This window comes from Hyperolius riggenbachi, chromosome 3 (assembly GCF_040937935.1).
Source record: "Hyperolius riggenbachi isolate aHypRig1 chromosome 3, aHypRig1.pri, whole genome shotgun sequence".
Lineage (NCBI taxonomy): Eukaryota > Metazoa > Chordata > Amphibia > Anura > Hyperoliidae > Hyperolius > Hyperolius riggenbachi.
In genome coordinates, this window is record NC_090648.1 from 138,868,946 (window position 1) to 138,883,543 (window position 14,598).

General features: G+C 46.9%; 1 protein-coding gene across 3 annotated transcripts in view; it reads left to right on the forward strand.

The window, feature by feature from the left end:
- Positions 1-14,598, forward strand: part of WDR76 (WD repeat domain 76) — a 59,201-nt gene that overhangs the window by 26,316 nt on the left and 18,287 nt on the right. For all 3 annotated transcript variants that reach the window (XM_068274972.1, XM_068274974.1, XM_068274973.1), the window contains 6 exons: positions 163-252; positions 1,512-1,570; positions 5,121-5,238; positions 6,237-6,338; positions 6,450-6,496; positions 11,147-11,300. In XM_068274972.1, the coding sequence (XP_068131073.1) occupies positions 163-252; positions 1,512-1,570; positions 5,121-5,238; positions 6,237-6,338; positions 6,450-6,496; positions 11,147-11,300 (570 nt within the window). The remainder of the gene's footprint in view (positions 1-162; positions 253-1,511; positions 1,571-5,120; positions 5,239-6,236; positions 6,339-6,449; positions 6,497-11,146; positions 11,301-14,598) is intronic.

A 14,598-nucleotide genomic window follows, 5' to 3' on the forward strand; every position in this document is an offset into this window, starting at 1 on the left:
GTATAGAAAATAGCAGTTCTGACAGATTGAGAAGGGCAAGGCAGTGCTGGACTCTGTTTTTTGTGTTTCCTTTAGATAGAGTTGAAGACTTGCCTGGACATCGTTATAAAAGTACTCATTTGTTACTTTTCACCTCATTCCTACAGTGTTTTTGTCTTGCAGGAGCACATGGGACTTTCTGCATATGAAAGAGAGAGACTGAGAAATATAAAAGCAAACGCAAAATTTTTGAATTCCATAAAACTTCTTGAGGTTTGTATCTACGTGTGCTCATTAAATATTAACTGTGGTAGGTTATATATGAGATGGGTTAACTGGAGACCTTTTTATTGCTAATATACATAGATGGCTACATGGATAGATAAATACACAGATGTATAAATTTCCTCTTTCCCTGAAATTAAGATGTCAAAAAAATTAAGCCCTAGCTGCAGTAAGGGGAAAAAGTATGGCAACTTGTGTTCCTACTGCAGCCGATGGTCTCGTGGGCAGGACCAAGGCTCTGTCATTGGGTCAATAACTGCACTTGCTGCTACTCAGCGAGTGCAGTGATTGGCCCAATAATAGAGCCATGGTCCTGCCTATGAGATCATGGCACCAGTAGAAACACAAGTTGCTGTATTTCTTCCACATTGGCTGAAGATCGGGGACACAGGAGGGGTGGGGGAGGATTAGGGGGGCATCGCAGGACAGTGCGACATGGAGTTAGGGGTATGAGGAGGACGCAGGGGACATCGCAGGACAAGGGACACCGGGAGGACATAGGGTTTCATGGGACACAGGTGTTAAATGTATAGAGGGGGGCACACTAGGAGGACACTAAAGATACAAGGACACAGGTGCACACAAGTGGTGGATCCAGCAGAGTAAGAGGCGGCACAGTGGGGAAGGCGAGAGGACACACAGCAACTTGTGTGTTCATAGAAATGTAAGACATCCACTGAAAATAAGCCCTAGCACAACATTTGGAGCAAAAATTAATATGACACCGCCTTATTTTCGGGGAAACACGGTAGATAAGATATATGGAACATTTAGGGACAGTGGTTACCTGACAGCTGAGGCTTCCGTCCTGCTCCAGCGGTTGCCATTGTGTGACTTCTAGAAGTGGAGTTGTGTCCAGCTCTGGATAAAGTCCTGCAGATTGTGCTTAGTTGCATGCCTATGCCAGCTCTAACTGTTCTGGAATTCACACCATTACATCTTAATGATTGATGAGAACCCTTCGACATCAGTAGATGTCCTGATAGCTTAACTGTGGTAATACCAAACCTTTTGTCGACGTTTGTGGACTTAATCATGAATCGTGCTTTCTCTTTTTTTTTTTTAATTACTAATCTAATCTTGTTTTGTTCCAAAAATATCTCAATGAATCTGTGTACGAACATGTTTTACAGTGCTTGTGCCATGTTATCAATGTGAGGTTGGATTATGTTGAAAAAAATACACCATATTTTAAACATAAATCTGAACACTGATTTTTTTTTTTTTCTTTTTTTTTTTTTTCCTAGTCTGTAGCAAGTCTACGTCCACCACGTAAAAACAGAAGTAACAGCCAAGGTCTCAAGAGGTAAAGTTCTTGCATCCTAAGCCAGCAAGTTGCATTAAAATCGCTTCATATTTTTTGGTGTATTGCAATTTGACATCTTAAACAAGTTGGGACATTGTATTCTCCATACTGGCATAAGCCATAAGCTACCTTTCTACAATAAGGTCCATATCCTAGATACCAAAATTAGTGGCTTGCCAGTACTCCAGGCTGATCTGATCGAGAGGCACCAATTTTTAGGCTACAGCATAATTATCATGGAGCTCCTTGCACTTCAACCCCCCACTGGTCACACCTAGTAGCCAGTCATCTTATGTCGTGGTTGGTAGCTGTAGGATGTGCTACTCTGCATCCGTGAGGGGGGGAGGGGGTAAAAGCAGCACCACTGCACTGTTATCTCACAAGCAATAACTCATGCACAGTGGCATGGCAGGAGGTTAAAGCTCCTTCCAAGCAGGAAATTGCTCAAAGTTTTTCATTCTTTTAAACCTGCTCAGGAACTACTAGTTGCTGTGAATGTAATGATTAAGGAAGAGTCTTAACGTTTACAAACTTGATTGGTTCACTGCGCTTGCGCTGATTGTGCTTCTGTGGCGGAAATCTTTATGAAACAATTGGGGACGGATTTAGGCTAAGGCCATTTAGGCCATGGCTTAGGGCACCACAGGAGCAAGGGCACCAAAGCAGCAGGCTAAACTGGTGCAGCATTTGCAAGCTTGCGAATGCTGCAATGCAGGGAGATCAGGCGAGCATCCGGACTGCACTACTCTGCTGCCAGACGCCTGTGCAGCGGCCACCGTGCTCTCTGTGCACATTTGCATGAACAGGAAGCTTCTGCACTGGAGATGAGTGGAGAAATAAGTGACACTGATGGCTGCTGCAGTGTGGAGAAAAACTGGCTACCTATACTGAAAGGGGGGGTGGGAAAAGTAGGGATTAAGGGAGTCCTCTAGCTACCTATACCGGAGGGAAAGAGTTGGGGTCATCTGGCTACCTATACTGGAGGGAAAGGGGGAGGGGTCATCTCACTACCTATACTGAAGGGGGCGGCTGGTGACAGTGAGTACAAATCCGGCCCTGGAAACAATTGAATAATACAGCAGCGGTCATGGCCGGATTCCCGCACAGGCCCACTAGGCCGATTCCTAGCGCGGGAACCTGCCATGAGTAGAGCTGGGGCGGGTGTCGCACACAGGCAGCAGATCAGCTGTTGAGCTGTCTGCTGGCCTCCAGTTTATCCTGCATGGTACACACTGCAGTGCACAGAGAAAAGGGCTCCCTGCCTTTCCTCTCTCACTCTGAGGGGAGGGGCTGAGCCAGCAGACCGGGAGATTTGAGCGGAAGGGGGAAGAGGAAGACAAGTAAGCTATGCGTGTGTTGGTGGAGGAGGCACTGCTGATAGCAGGGGTGCCTCTAGCCATTTTGTCACTCCAGGCGAGAAAACTGTGGGCCCCCCGCCCCATGGCACCCCCCCATGAAAATAATCATGGCAGAGTTTCAATAGAAAATAATCGTAATGCGACAGCATTTCACCAGAATATAATGCGGCAATATTTCACCAGAAAATAATCGTAATACGGCAGTGTTTCACCAGAAATTACATGCAAATGTGGCAGCATTTCACCAGAAAATATGCAATGCGGGCAGTGTTTCACCAGAAAATACACATGGGCAGGGCTCCACTCCGCCCCCCTTAGTTCCACTAATAGCCCTGATACCTGCCTGCACCTATAAGAAAAAAAGAAGACTCCTCTCTCGACCTCCCCCCGGCACGCAGCAGCTCTCCCGATGATCTTCACGCAGCAACTCCGGCTGTAAATCTCATACGCCAACAGACAGAGCAGGGATACAGGGAAATTGTACCCAAAGACCTGCAATGGAGACGCAAATAGTCTCCAGTGCAGGGATTTAGACGCCATTTTACCGTAGCCCTGCTCTGCCTGCCGGAACCCACAGACTCCGCAGGCTGCAGAAGTGAGCCATCCTCCCCCCCCCCCCCCCCCCCCTTCTTCCCCCTCCCTTCCACAGCAATTAACCTTTCATTCCCTCAATGGTTTCTTTGTTACTGTAGTCCTGAGCACAGATGAGAGAGAGAAAACACTATCCTCTATAGCACTTTACTGTGTACATAGTCATGTCACTGACTGTCCTCAAAGGTGCTCACAATCTAATCCCTGCCATAGTCATGGTCTAATGTCCTACCATATCATAATTATGTATTTATATAGCACTGACATATTCTGCAGCACATTACAGAGTACATAGTCATGTCACTGACTGTCCTCAGAGGACCTCACAATTTAGTCCTACCATAGTCATAGTCTAATGTCCTACCATACTGTGTGATTATTATGAATTTATATAGCACTGACATCTTCTGCAGCAGAGGTTCTTTACAGCTAATGTTACTCCTGCAAAAAAAAAAAAAAGTCAGATATTTACCTAAGGAGAGGGAAGACTCTGAGTCCTAATGAGCCTTCCCTCTCCTCTCCCGGTGCCCTCAGGATCCTCCGTTCAAATCCCCCGCCGCGGGGGACTTCGGAAGCAGAGTCGTTCCGAAGACAGGTGGCTCCATACTGCGCACGCGCGAGTGCCTCATAGACACGCGTGAGTGCATCATAGAGGGCGCTCGCGCATGCGCAGTGTGGAGCAGCCCGTCTTCGGGAGCCAGAGTGCTCCCGAAGACTTCCGAAACCTCCCTTCGTTGGCGGAAGTGGCAGTATTTGACCGAAATGGTCGAATACTGCTACGGGGGATCCGGAGCGGGACCGGGAGAGGAGAGACGTCTCATTAGGACCGAGCCTTCCCTCTCCTTAGGTGAGTATCTGACTTTTTTTTTTTTTTTAAGTGGGTTCCCATTCTCTTTAAAGAGTAACTGTCAGCTATAAAATCCATAAAATGTTTGTTTTTTCTGAGATTGTATAGCTGACAGCTCCTCTTTAAAGAGAACCCGAGGTGGGTTTGAAGAATATTATCTGCATACAGAGGCTGGATCTGCCTATACAGCCCAGCCTCTGTTGCTATTCCAAACCCCCCTAAGGTCCCCCTGCACTCTGCAATCCCTCATAAATCACAGCCACGCTGCTGACAAACAGCTTGTCAGAGCTGGCTGTGTTTATCTCTATAGTGTCAGTCTGCTGCTCTCCCCGCCTCCTGCAGAACTCCAGTCCCCACCTGCATCCCTTCCCTCCCTGCTAATTGGAGGGAAGGGGCGGGGGCAGGGACCGGAGCTATGCAGGAGGCGGGGGAGCAGCTGAGACTGACACTACAGATGTAAACACAGCCTCACAGCACGGCTGTGATTTATGAGAGATTGCAGAGTGCAGGGGGACCTTAGTGGGGTTTGGGATAGCAACAGAGACTGGGCTGTATAGGCAGATCCAGCCTCTGTATGCAGATAACATTCTTTAAACACACCTCGGGTTCTCTTTAAGTAATTGCATTGCTTTGTAATATTCTTGTGTTGAAATATACTGTATTTGCTAATTCAGATGTTCAGTGAACACATTTTCAACTATAATTTTGAGGTTTGCCGTTTTTTAGATACATTGGAATATGCTTTTATTTCCAGAGAGAAGCCTCAGAAGAAACAGAACACTGTTGTTCGCAGGTCCATGAGACTTCAAAGAGTAGATCCCTCTGGTGTGAAACTGCCAGATCCAGAGCCAACACCAGTTGTAGAGGAGAATGTAAGAATAAATGAGGGCTGATTGTGATATTGAGGAGCTTTTGGTACATGGCTAGAGAAGTGTGTGTGGTGGGGGGTTCGGGGTGGGGGAGGGGGGGGGAGTTGGGTAATATGTTTAAGGTCTAGTTCACACAGGCTGATGAGAAATGTTTTTCTGCAATAAAACAGAAAAGTATTTGGCATCAATTCCCATCTTTCCACCTTTGCCTAGCATTTTGATGAGGCAAGGGGCCTCCGTTCCAGCCATCCCTAACTCATGGAGATTTGTTGCACATCAGTGAAATAAGAGGAAGCAGAAGGGCCTTTTTTTTTTTTTTTTTTTTTTTTTTTTTTTTTACTTGTATCCAGTGCCTGAAAAATGATTTACCTTGTTTGAAGTTTTGTCATGTATTATCATAGTACCTGGAATGTCAGTGACATCTGAAATAGTATTATTACTCTGTTGCTTCCAGGATTGGGTAAGCGCCCGACAGATAGTGAAAATTGGGAGTGAAATGCGTTGGTTGCGTAGCCGACAGTAAATGGCGGTAAGCGATAGTACTGCCGACTGTCCATTTTTCTGAATGGGCAGTTTTTTTATTGATGCACGCCGTAGCCGCCGTTTACCATTGCCGAACTATCCATCTGAACCAGCCCTTACTTCTCTTTGCAGTTCAGGAAGCCTATGAGGCCTGCGGCAGGGCCCTTTATCACTGTAAAGGCCCATCTCCGATCTTTCAGTGCCTTGTGGGTAATCTGGCCCTGGATCCGCATTAGGCCTCTGAGGTCACAGTACCCTCAAGCGGGTGCACGGCTATATATTTGACCCCACCCCTAACCAAAAATGTTGTCCACATCCAAACCACTGGGGCTGAAATAGTGTGCCCAGACTACACAGATTAGGTGTTCTGGCATGTTTGTGTATAGTTGTACTCAGTTTGTTCTGTACCATTAGCATGTGATCATGTTTAATTCTATAACATTATTTTGATATATGTATTTCTACTTTGTACAATGCAGCCTTTGAAACCCGCAGGCCCTTTGCAGATGGTTCCTAAAAACCATGAGGATGACCCTGAAGCAGGAGCCCGACTCCAGAGGTTGTGGTCTTCCAGTAGCGAGGTCTGTAGTTGTGCATTGCCACTGCTTACACTTTTTTTTACCTTTAGTAAATAGTACTCAGTTGAATTACTTTTTGAAGTTTTTTTTTTTTTCTTGAATTTCTTGGAACAGGAAAAAATCAAAAGTCCAAACAACATGAAAATCAAAGACCTGAAAAGGTAAGAAATTGTGAGGAATAAAGATGAGGCTTAATTCATTAAAGAGAACCTTAAGTGAAAATAAAAAGACAAAACAACCAGACACAGGTCACACTTACCTCCTGTGTAGTCTACCCATCAATCTTTCTCCTCTCCTGCATCCCATTTGACCACTGATCAATGGAATTCTCTGTCCTGCATTTTAAAAAATGGCCATTACCCCATAACGGCTTCCTGGTCAGCACACTGTTAAACTGTAATATCACCCACTTGAGCCATAGAGAAACATGGACATTACCTTACACATTCAGTTGTAACTGAAAGCTGCTGATATATAACTGACAGCAACTGGTATATTTCAGTTCTGACAAAATATTGTCAGAACTGGAAGGGATCACTGTAAGAGGAAAATAGTGAGCTTCTGAGAGGAACTGGTGGCGAGGTTAGTATGTAATATTAATTTGCAGCTACGTCATGTGTTTATTTTAAATAATTTTACTTGCTGCAGCCACCCTGGCGTTCTATTTCCCCAGGATTTCCGTGCAAAAAGTGGTTCAATTAATTTCCAATAATTTTCAACCAATTTTTTTTGCAATCATTTTTTATATATTGAATTCAATACAGGTTATTGTATTGAATTCAATAAAAAAAAAGTGTTTGCTGCGAGATTTTGATGATGCTGTGTGACATTGGTGCCATCAACGCCGATCGACGGGGGACATGTGATCGCCAAGGGAGAAGCAAAATCCGCCAAGGGACATGGAAGAAGGCACTGGAGAAGCTATCAGAGGTACGCGGCGAGGGATCAGCATGCCAATGGTGAGTATAAGACCCAGATGTATAGCCAGATGTATTAGCCAGATGTGCAGCCAGGTGTAGTTAGCTAGATGTTTTGCCAGGTATATAGGGAGCAAGATGTTTGCTGGTGTATAGGAGACAGATGTGCAGCCAGGTGTATAGGAGACAGATGTGCAGCCAGGTCTAGGGAGTCATATGTATAGCGAGCTAGGTTTGCGGGTGCCTCTGCCCCCCCAACCCCATTGCCCCCGATGCCCCCTAACTGTGGCCGGGTGTCCCTTCTGTGGGGGGGGGCTCCCCTTCTGTGCTGGCTGGTAGTGGCTGGCGGGGATCCCCTCTGTGGGGGGGGGGGGGGGAATCCCCATACTGTGCGTGTGGGTGGCCCTTCTGTGTGTGCATTGGGGGGGGGGGCAGGTATCATCCTTCTATGGGGGCTAGTCGTGGTGGGTCGGGGACACCCCCTTCTGTGGTGGGTGGGAGGTGGGGGTCCCCATCTATGCGGGCTGTGGGTGGCCTCTCCCTCCTCTTCCCCCATCCCTCCCTCTCTGTCCTCCATGCCCCCCGTCTCACCCCTGATCCTGTGTCCCCCCCACTACACACAGCATACAGAACTAGCATCCAGCCACCCTGGGAATCCCTGTGCAGCCGGCGGGGCAGAGAATGTGTGGGGCTGTGCAGGGATTCCCCTTCTTTGCCGGCGGGTGGCTGGTGCGGGGATCCTCTCTGTGCGGGGGGCCGGGGATCCCCGTACTGTGCATGCGGGGTGACCCTTTTGTGTGTGCGGGGGGGGCGGGTATCCCCTTCTATGGGGCTGGTCTTGGCCGGTCGGGGACACCCCCTTCTGTGGTGGGGGGAAGGTGGGTGTCCCCATCTATGTGGGCTGTGGGTGGCCTCTCCCTCCTCTTCCCCATCCCTCCCTCTCTGTCCCCCGTGTCCCCCCCCCCCCCCCCGATCCCGTGTCTCCCCCCCTGTAAGAAGCCCTGATCTACTCACCTGAGGGCTTTCTCCTGCGGCGGCCACGATGGACACCCTCCTCCTCCATCGCGAAGTCTCGTGTTCTCTGTAATTACAGTACGCGGCTTGGTGACGTCACCAAGCCGCGTACTGTAATTACACAGACCGGGACTTCGGCGATGGAGGAGGAGGGTGTCCATCGTGGCCGCCGCAGGAGAAAGCCCTCAGGTGAGTAGATCAGGGCTTCTTACAGGGGGGAGACACGGGATCGGGGGGGGGGGGGGGGGGGGACACGGGGGACAGAGAGGGAGGGATGGGGAAGAGGAGGGAGAGGCCACCCACAGCCCACATAGATGGGGACACCCACCTTCCCCCCACCATAGAAGGGGGTGTCCCCGACCGGCCAAGACCAGCCCCATAGAAGGGGATACCCGCCCCCCCCGCACACACAAAAGGGTCACCCCGCATGCACAGTACGGGGATCCCCGGCCCCCCGCACAGAGAGGATCCCCGCACCAGCCACCCGCCGGCAAAGAAGGGGAATCCCTGCACAGCCCCACACATTCTCTGCCCCGCCGGCTGCACAGGGATTCCCAGGGTGGCTGGATGCTAGTTCTGTATGCTGTGGGTAGCACAGATCGCTACCCACAGCGTGCTGGCAGGCATCCAGCCATCCTGGGGAATCCCTCTGATGAGGGAAAAGTGCAGCCGGCGGGGAAGAGAAACAATAAATCTCCCTGGCGGTATTGACGAGCTCAGCTCGTCAATACCGCTTTCAGCAAGTTTTTCCTGGACGAGCTGAGCTCGTCAATACCGCCAGGGTGGTTAAGTTCCCTTTAAGCTGCGGAAAGGAATGCACACTATGCATGCCTTACATAGCATCGCTCGCTGTTATGTAAGGAGCGTGCCTTCCTTACTTATGCGTGTTGCTTACATAGCAAAGCGTGTAACTTTAAATGTAATCATCATGAAGGAGTCCGCACACAGACTAATCGGAGCAATCACCATAAATTTATTGTCCCATCACATGTATAGATACAAGAGTCTGACCTGCATAGGCCGACGATCGTTTCGGGGCCACTCAGGGTCCCCTTTATCAAGGCGGGTAGCAGAAAAGACATATACACCCTGTCATTGCAAGAACATCACAATAAATACCCCCAAACACAAATCCTCAACCCCACCCATGGGCGTGTACATCAATCGAAAAGACGTTAAACATTTGAATGACCCAAACTGTGCCCCATCATTGGGCCTCCTCACCTGTCAGTCAGTCCGTTCAGCCCCGCTCAGGACTCCACATGCCCACATCAGAGCGCATCCCACAAACCTCCGTCCGTGGGGTGGGCGTGGCCAATGGTCACCGGAAAAAATGTCCACCAATCAAAGTGCGAGTACGTCACGCGTCACGCGTACGCATAGACGCACTGTCACATGGCATGCGCACATCCAACGGGGTGCCAGCGCGCGTGTGTAGTGTGTGGCTACATTTAGGGGCATGATTGGTCGCCATGGCGACGGGTTACGGGGTGTACGCATGCGCGTGGATTGTATTGATGCCCACATGATGGTTGCGTATGACGTTTTGTCGTGCGCCCCGTGGAGACTGCTTTTTGCAGCTGGGATGTACGCATGCGTGCATGGAGGCATGCGTCCATGCGTATATATGACGTGCTGGCACCCCGTTGGGTGCACGCATGCCATGGGACAATGCGTCTATGCGTACGTGTGACGCGTGACGCATTGGTACTTTGATTGGTGGATGGTGCGTGCGGGGGCCTATCGGCCACGCCCACGCCCCGGAAGGAGGTTTTTGCTGTACGCATGCGCGCGTGTGGATGTGCGTCCATGCGCGCATGGGTCGCGCGCTGGCACCCCGTTGGATGTGCGCATGCCATGTGACAGTGCGTCTATGCGTACGCGTGACGCACTCGCACTTTGGTGGACATTTTTTCCGGTGACCATTGGCCACGCCCACCCCACGGACGGAGGTTTGTGGGATGCGCTCTGATGTGGGCATGTGGAGTCCTGAGCGGGGCTGAACGGACTGACTGACAGGTGAGGAGGCCCAATGATGGGGCACAGTTTGGGTCATTCAAATGTTTAACGTCTTTTCGATTGATGTACACGCCCATGGGTGGGGTTGAGGATTTGTGTTTGGGGGTATTTATTGTGATGTTCTTGCAATGACAGGGTGTATATGTCTTTTCTGCTACCCGCCTTGATAAAGGGGACCCTGAGTGGCCCCGAAACGATCGTCGGCCTATGCAGGTCAGACTCTTGTATCTATACATGTGATGGGACAATAAATTTATGGTGATTGCTCCGATTAGTCTGTGTGCGGACTCCTTCATGATGATTGGATGTGATGGCCTGGGAGCCCGGCACCAGCTTACCCACTGACGTGAGTGCGGTCTTTTTGATTTGTTGTAACTTTAAATGTAGGCGGTCCTGTGAAGTATCGCTACACGCGTAACTGGGTAAGCGAGCGCTGCTCTGTAAGGCATGCATAGCGTGTGCTCCTTCACATTAAATCACAGTTAATAAATCAAGCCCTAGGTCAGTGAGATGTTCATTTGGAGTTGACCCAAAATTATGCAGCTCAGAATTGGACCAATCAAATACAAAAAGCTGATGAGTTTAATCATATGGTATAATTATAAGCATAGCTTGCCAATGGGTGCTATGGGGACTGGAAGAGTGGGCGACGTATTTGCCCGAGTCATTCATTTTCCTGCTACCCACCCTTCCATTGTCTTCCCTCCATACCCCAGTTACAGACAAATGTACTGGAGAAGTCTATCTGAGTGCAAGCTCAACCTTTTTCTGTGCGGGCCTCATGTCTGCAGTTACGCTTCTGTCTGCTTATGATTGTTTCAGCTTCTTTTTTAAATAATTTTGGAAATATTTTTATGTCAGGTATGAAGAGGGTCTGAAACGTTTGACCTTAAGAGAAAAGGATGTTGCAAAAGTTGTCCCCAGTCGAATATTCTCTGTAGCAATTCATCCATCAGTTAACAAAACACTTGTGGCGGCTGGAGACAAGTGGGGAAATGTTGGACTCTGGGATCTGGTAAGTGCTGAGCTCTTCAGCTTATGTATATGCACAGTGAATAGAAAGAAGTGAATTAATAGCCAAACACTGATATAAATATGCAGCAAGGAGGCCCAATATGCAATAATGGTTGATGTAGAGAGAGGTGCTCAGACTATTTATACAATGGGCTGGCTCGCCATTCTTGACTGTTGGGGACCAGACTACATTGTAGTGAAATGAACCGCTTCCAGTCTGCGCTGATTGAAATCTTCGTCCTTTTGGAACCTGTTATTCCTGCCAGGGTGTAGATTTCATCATCCCTGCTGCACACTACTGCTGATTGCGCAGCTCTATTGTCGTATGACGGCAGAGTATCCTAAGCCGGTCAGGAGCCGATTTCATTGTCGTTGAGCACCGTTCTTTCAAATCAGCAGTCTCTGGTCCTTAAAGAGGAAATAATAATAGAGGAAAAGGCGGGTTGGCACTACAGATGTAGCAAGCGTGCCCAGGCGGCCTTCTGGATACCCCACTTTCAGCTTAGCGTGCTCTGGTATATAGTATGTTCAGTGTGGCAGAGGAGGCAAGAAAGCAAGAGAAACCGGCACTGCTAAAAATGCTGTTTAATTAAAGCTTCAGAAAACGAGATGCATACACTGTACATGCATAGCAAAAGCAAGCTTGCACTGTGAACATACCAAAAATGAGTGGGGTACCTTCTGGTGCGGTGGGTGCTGGGTTGTTAAGCCCGACGGCCGTTGCGCGCACGTCTGCACATCTACGGAGGCAGCCTCAGTAGATGCGCAGACGTGCGCGAAACGGCTGTCAGGCTTAACAACCTGGCACTCACCGCACCAGAAGGTACCCCACTCATTTTTGGTATGTTCACAGTGCAAGCTTGCTTTTGCTATGCATGTACAGTGTATGCATCTCGTTTTCTGAAGCTTTAATTAAACAGCATTTTTAGCAGTGCCGGTTTCTCTTGCTTTCTTGCCTCCTCCTTAAAGAGGAACTCCAGTGAAAATAATGTAATGCAAAAGTGCTTAATTTTTACAATTATTATGTATAAATGATTTAGTCAGTGTTTGCCCATTGTAAAAGTTTTCCTCTCCCTGATTTACATTCTCACATGGTGACATTTTTACTGCTGGCAGGTGGTGTCACTAGAAGTAACTGCTGCTTGCTTTTTTGGCAGTTGGAAACAGCTGTAAACGGTTATTTACCACAATGCAACAAGGTTCGCAGACAGGAAACTGCCAGGACCATGGTCCTCACAGTTTCCTGTAGGAGGGGTTTCACCACAATATCAGCCATACAGAACCCCCTGATTATCGATTTGTAAAGAAGGAATAGATTTCTCACGTAAAAGGGGATATCAGCTACTGATTGGGATGAAGTTCCATTCTTGATCACGGTTTCTCCTTAAGGGGTCAGAGACTGCTGGTACAGAAAGAGTTAAAGGAACTGTAACCAAAATAACATAATGAATAAAATTGCTTACCGTTTTACAATATTAATTTATAAGTGATTTAGTCAGTGTTTGCCCATTGTAAAATTTTTCTCTCCCTGATTTACATTCTGACATTTCTCACTGGTTGCAACCTTTTTAGTCCTGCCTGGTGACCTCTGTGGAATGTTCTTTACTGAGAGTTCTAAAGCCAATATATAGCTATAGGAAGTGATTCTGATGCTGAAACCAGGATATTTAATGTAAAAGAGTGTATCCTTAAAGTGAATCCAAATTAAAAATACAAGATTTCAGAAATAAAATCTATTTTCTAAATTATAATAAATAGCAGCCTTTTTTCAGCTGCATGATGACAAATATAAAATATTTTACATTTATTGGAGGAACCCCTCCCTTCCTTTCAAATTGCCGGAATTTTTCCGGCAAACTGGTGAAGTAGATGGTGTCCAGCAATGGAGGAATTGCTAATGGCTGCCCCCAGTATAATCCTAGCTATGAAAAGAGAAGGGTGAAAATCATGCACTGAAATGATCATAGGTTTGAAGGAGTGTTTATGTATCTTTGTATGTGATAAGCAGCCCATACACTCAGCCGATTTTCTGGCCGACCGATCGATCGCGGTCGATCGATCGATCGATCGCAAATCGGTTGGCCAATCGACCGATCGACGGCCGATTTCGATCGATTTCGATGGATTTCCATCGAACTAGCAGGGTGGAAAATTTAGGTCGATCTGATGAGATTGCTTATCAGTTTGCATTGGCCTTAATGGAAATCTGATGGCAAAAAAATGCCATCAGATCGAATTTCAACAGATTTCAAACTGAAATCTATTGGAATTCTATCCTGGTAAAAAATGTTCTAAAAACGCATCAGATAGATCATCAGATGCATTTCTAATCTGTCTGCTGCCAATCTGACGAGTGTATGGGCACCTTTAGAGTGGTGCAACTAAATATTTTAATAAAAAAAAATGTTTGGTTTGGGTCCGCTTTAATAATTTATATCTAGTCAAATACAACACATCCCACATGAAGTAAGGCAAACCATGTACCATATTCTTGATATACCGATGCACAGGTCCCTTTAAATATCAGTTCACCTCTAATAATCTAGAGGGAAGGCAGGTTGACCCCATTCAACATTGCTAACCATAAATTAATTCAACCGCCACTCAGAAGAACTGTATGCAAAAATTATTTATTTGTTGAAAAGTGGTCCCCAAAGCACTAAAACACTAAACCATATAACCTATTAAAGAGACACTGAAGCGAAAAAAAATATATGATATAATGAATTGGTTGTGTACTATGAATAATTACTAGAAGATTAGCAGCAAAGAAAATATTCTCATACTTTTATTTTCAGGTATATAGTGTTTTTTCTAACATTGCATTATCCTATAATATGTGCAGATTACACAACACTCAGCATTCAAAATGAATCTTTCAGAGCAGTCTGTGAAGTAATGACATCTCCTCTAGCAGAGAAAAAGTAAACAGTTCAATTAAAGTTGAGATAATAAAAGTCAGATAACAGCCCTCTCCACGACTAACTTTGGAGAGCTTAATAGCTTTTTTGCATAGAGATAACTGGAGTTTCTCAACTCTTCCTGCACTGGAAACAATTAGACTGATGTATCTGATCTTAATGTTTTTTTCTTAGCTGTACTACACATACAAATCATAATCTCATCATTTTTTTTTCACTTCAGTGTCTCTTTAAGTCATCATGTAGCCCAGATTATGCTGGGTTGCAAAGAAGGTGTGGTCATAACAGCTTGTAAATGTGGCTAAATAACCAGTATAACTTAAATTTATAGCAATATAATCAGTACTTCAAAAAAGCCAATACTGTAGTCAGGCAAAT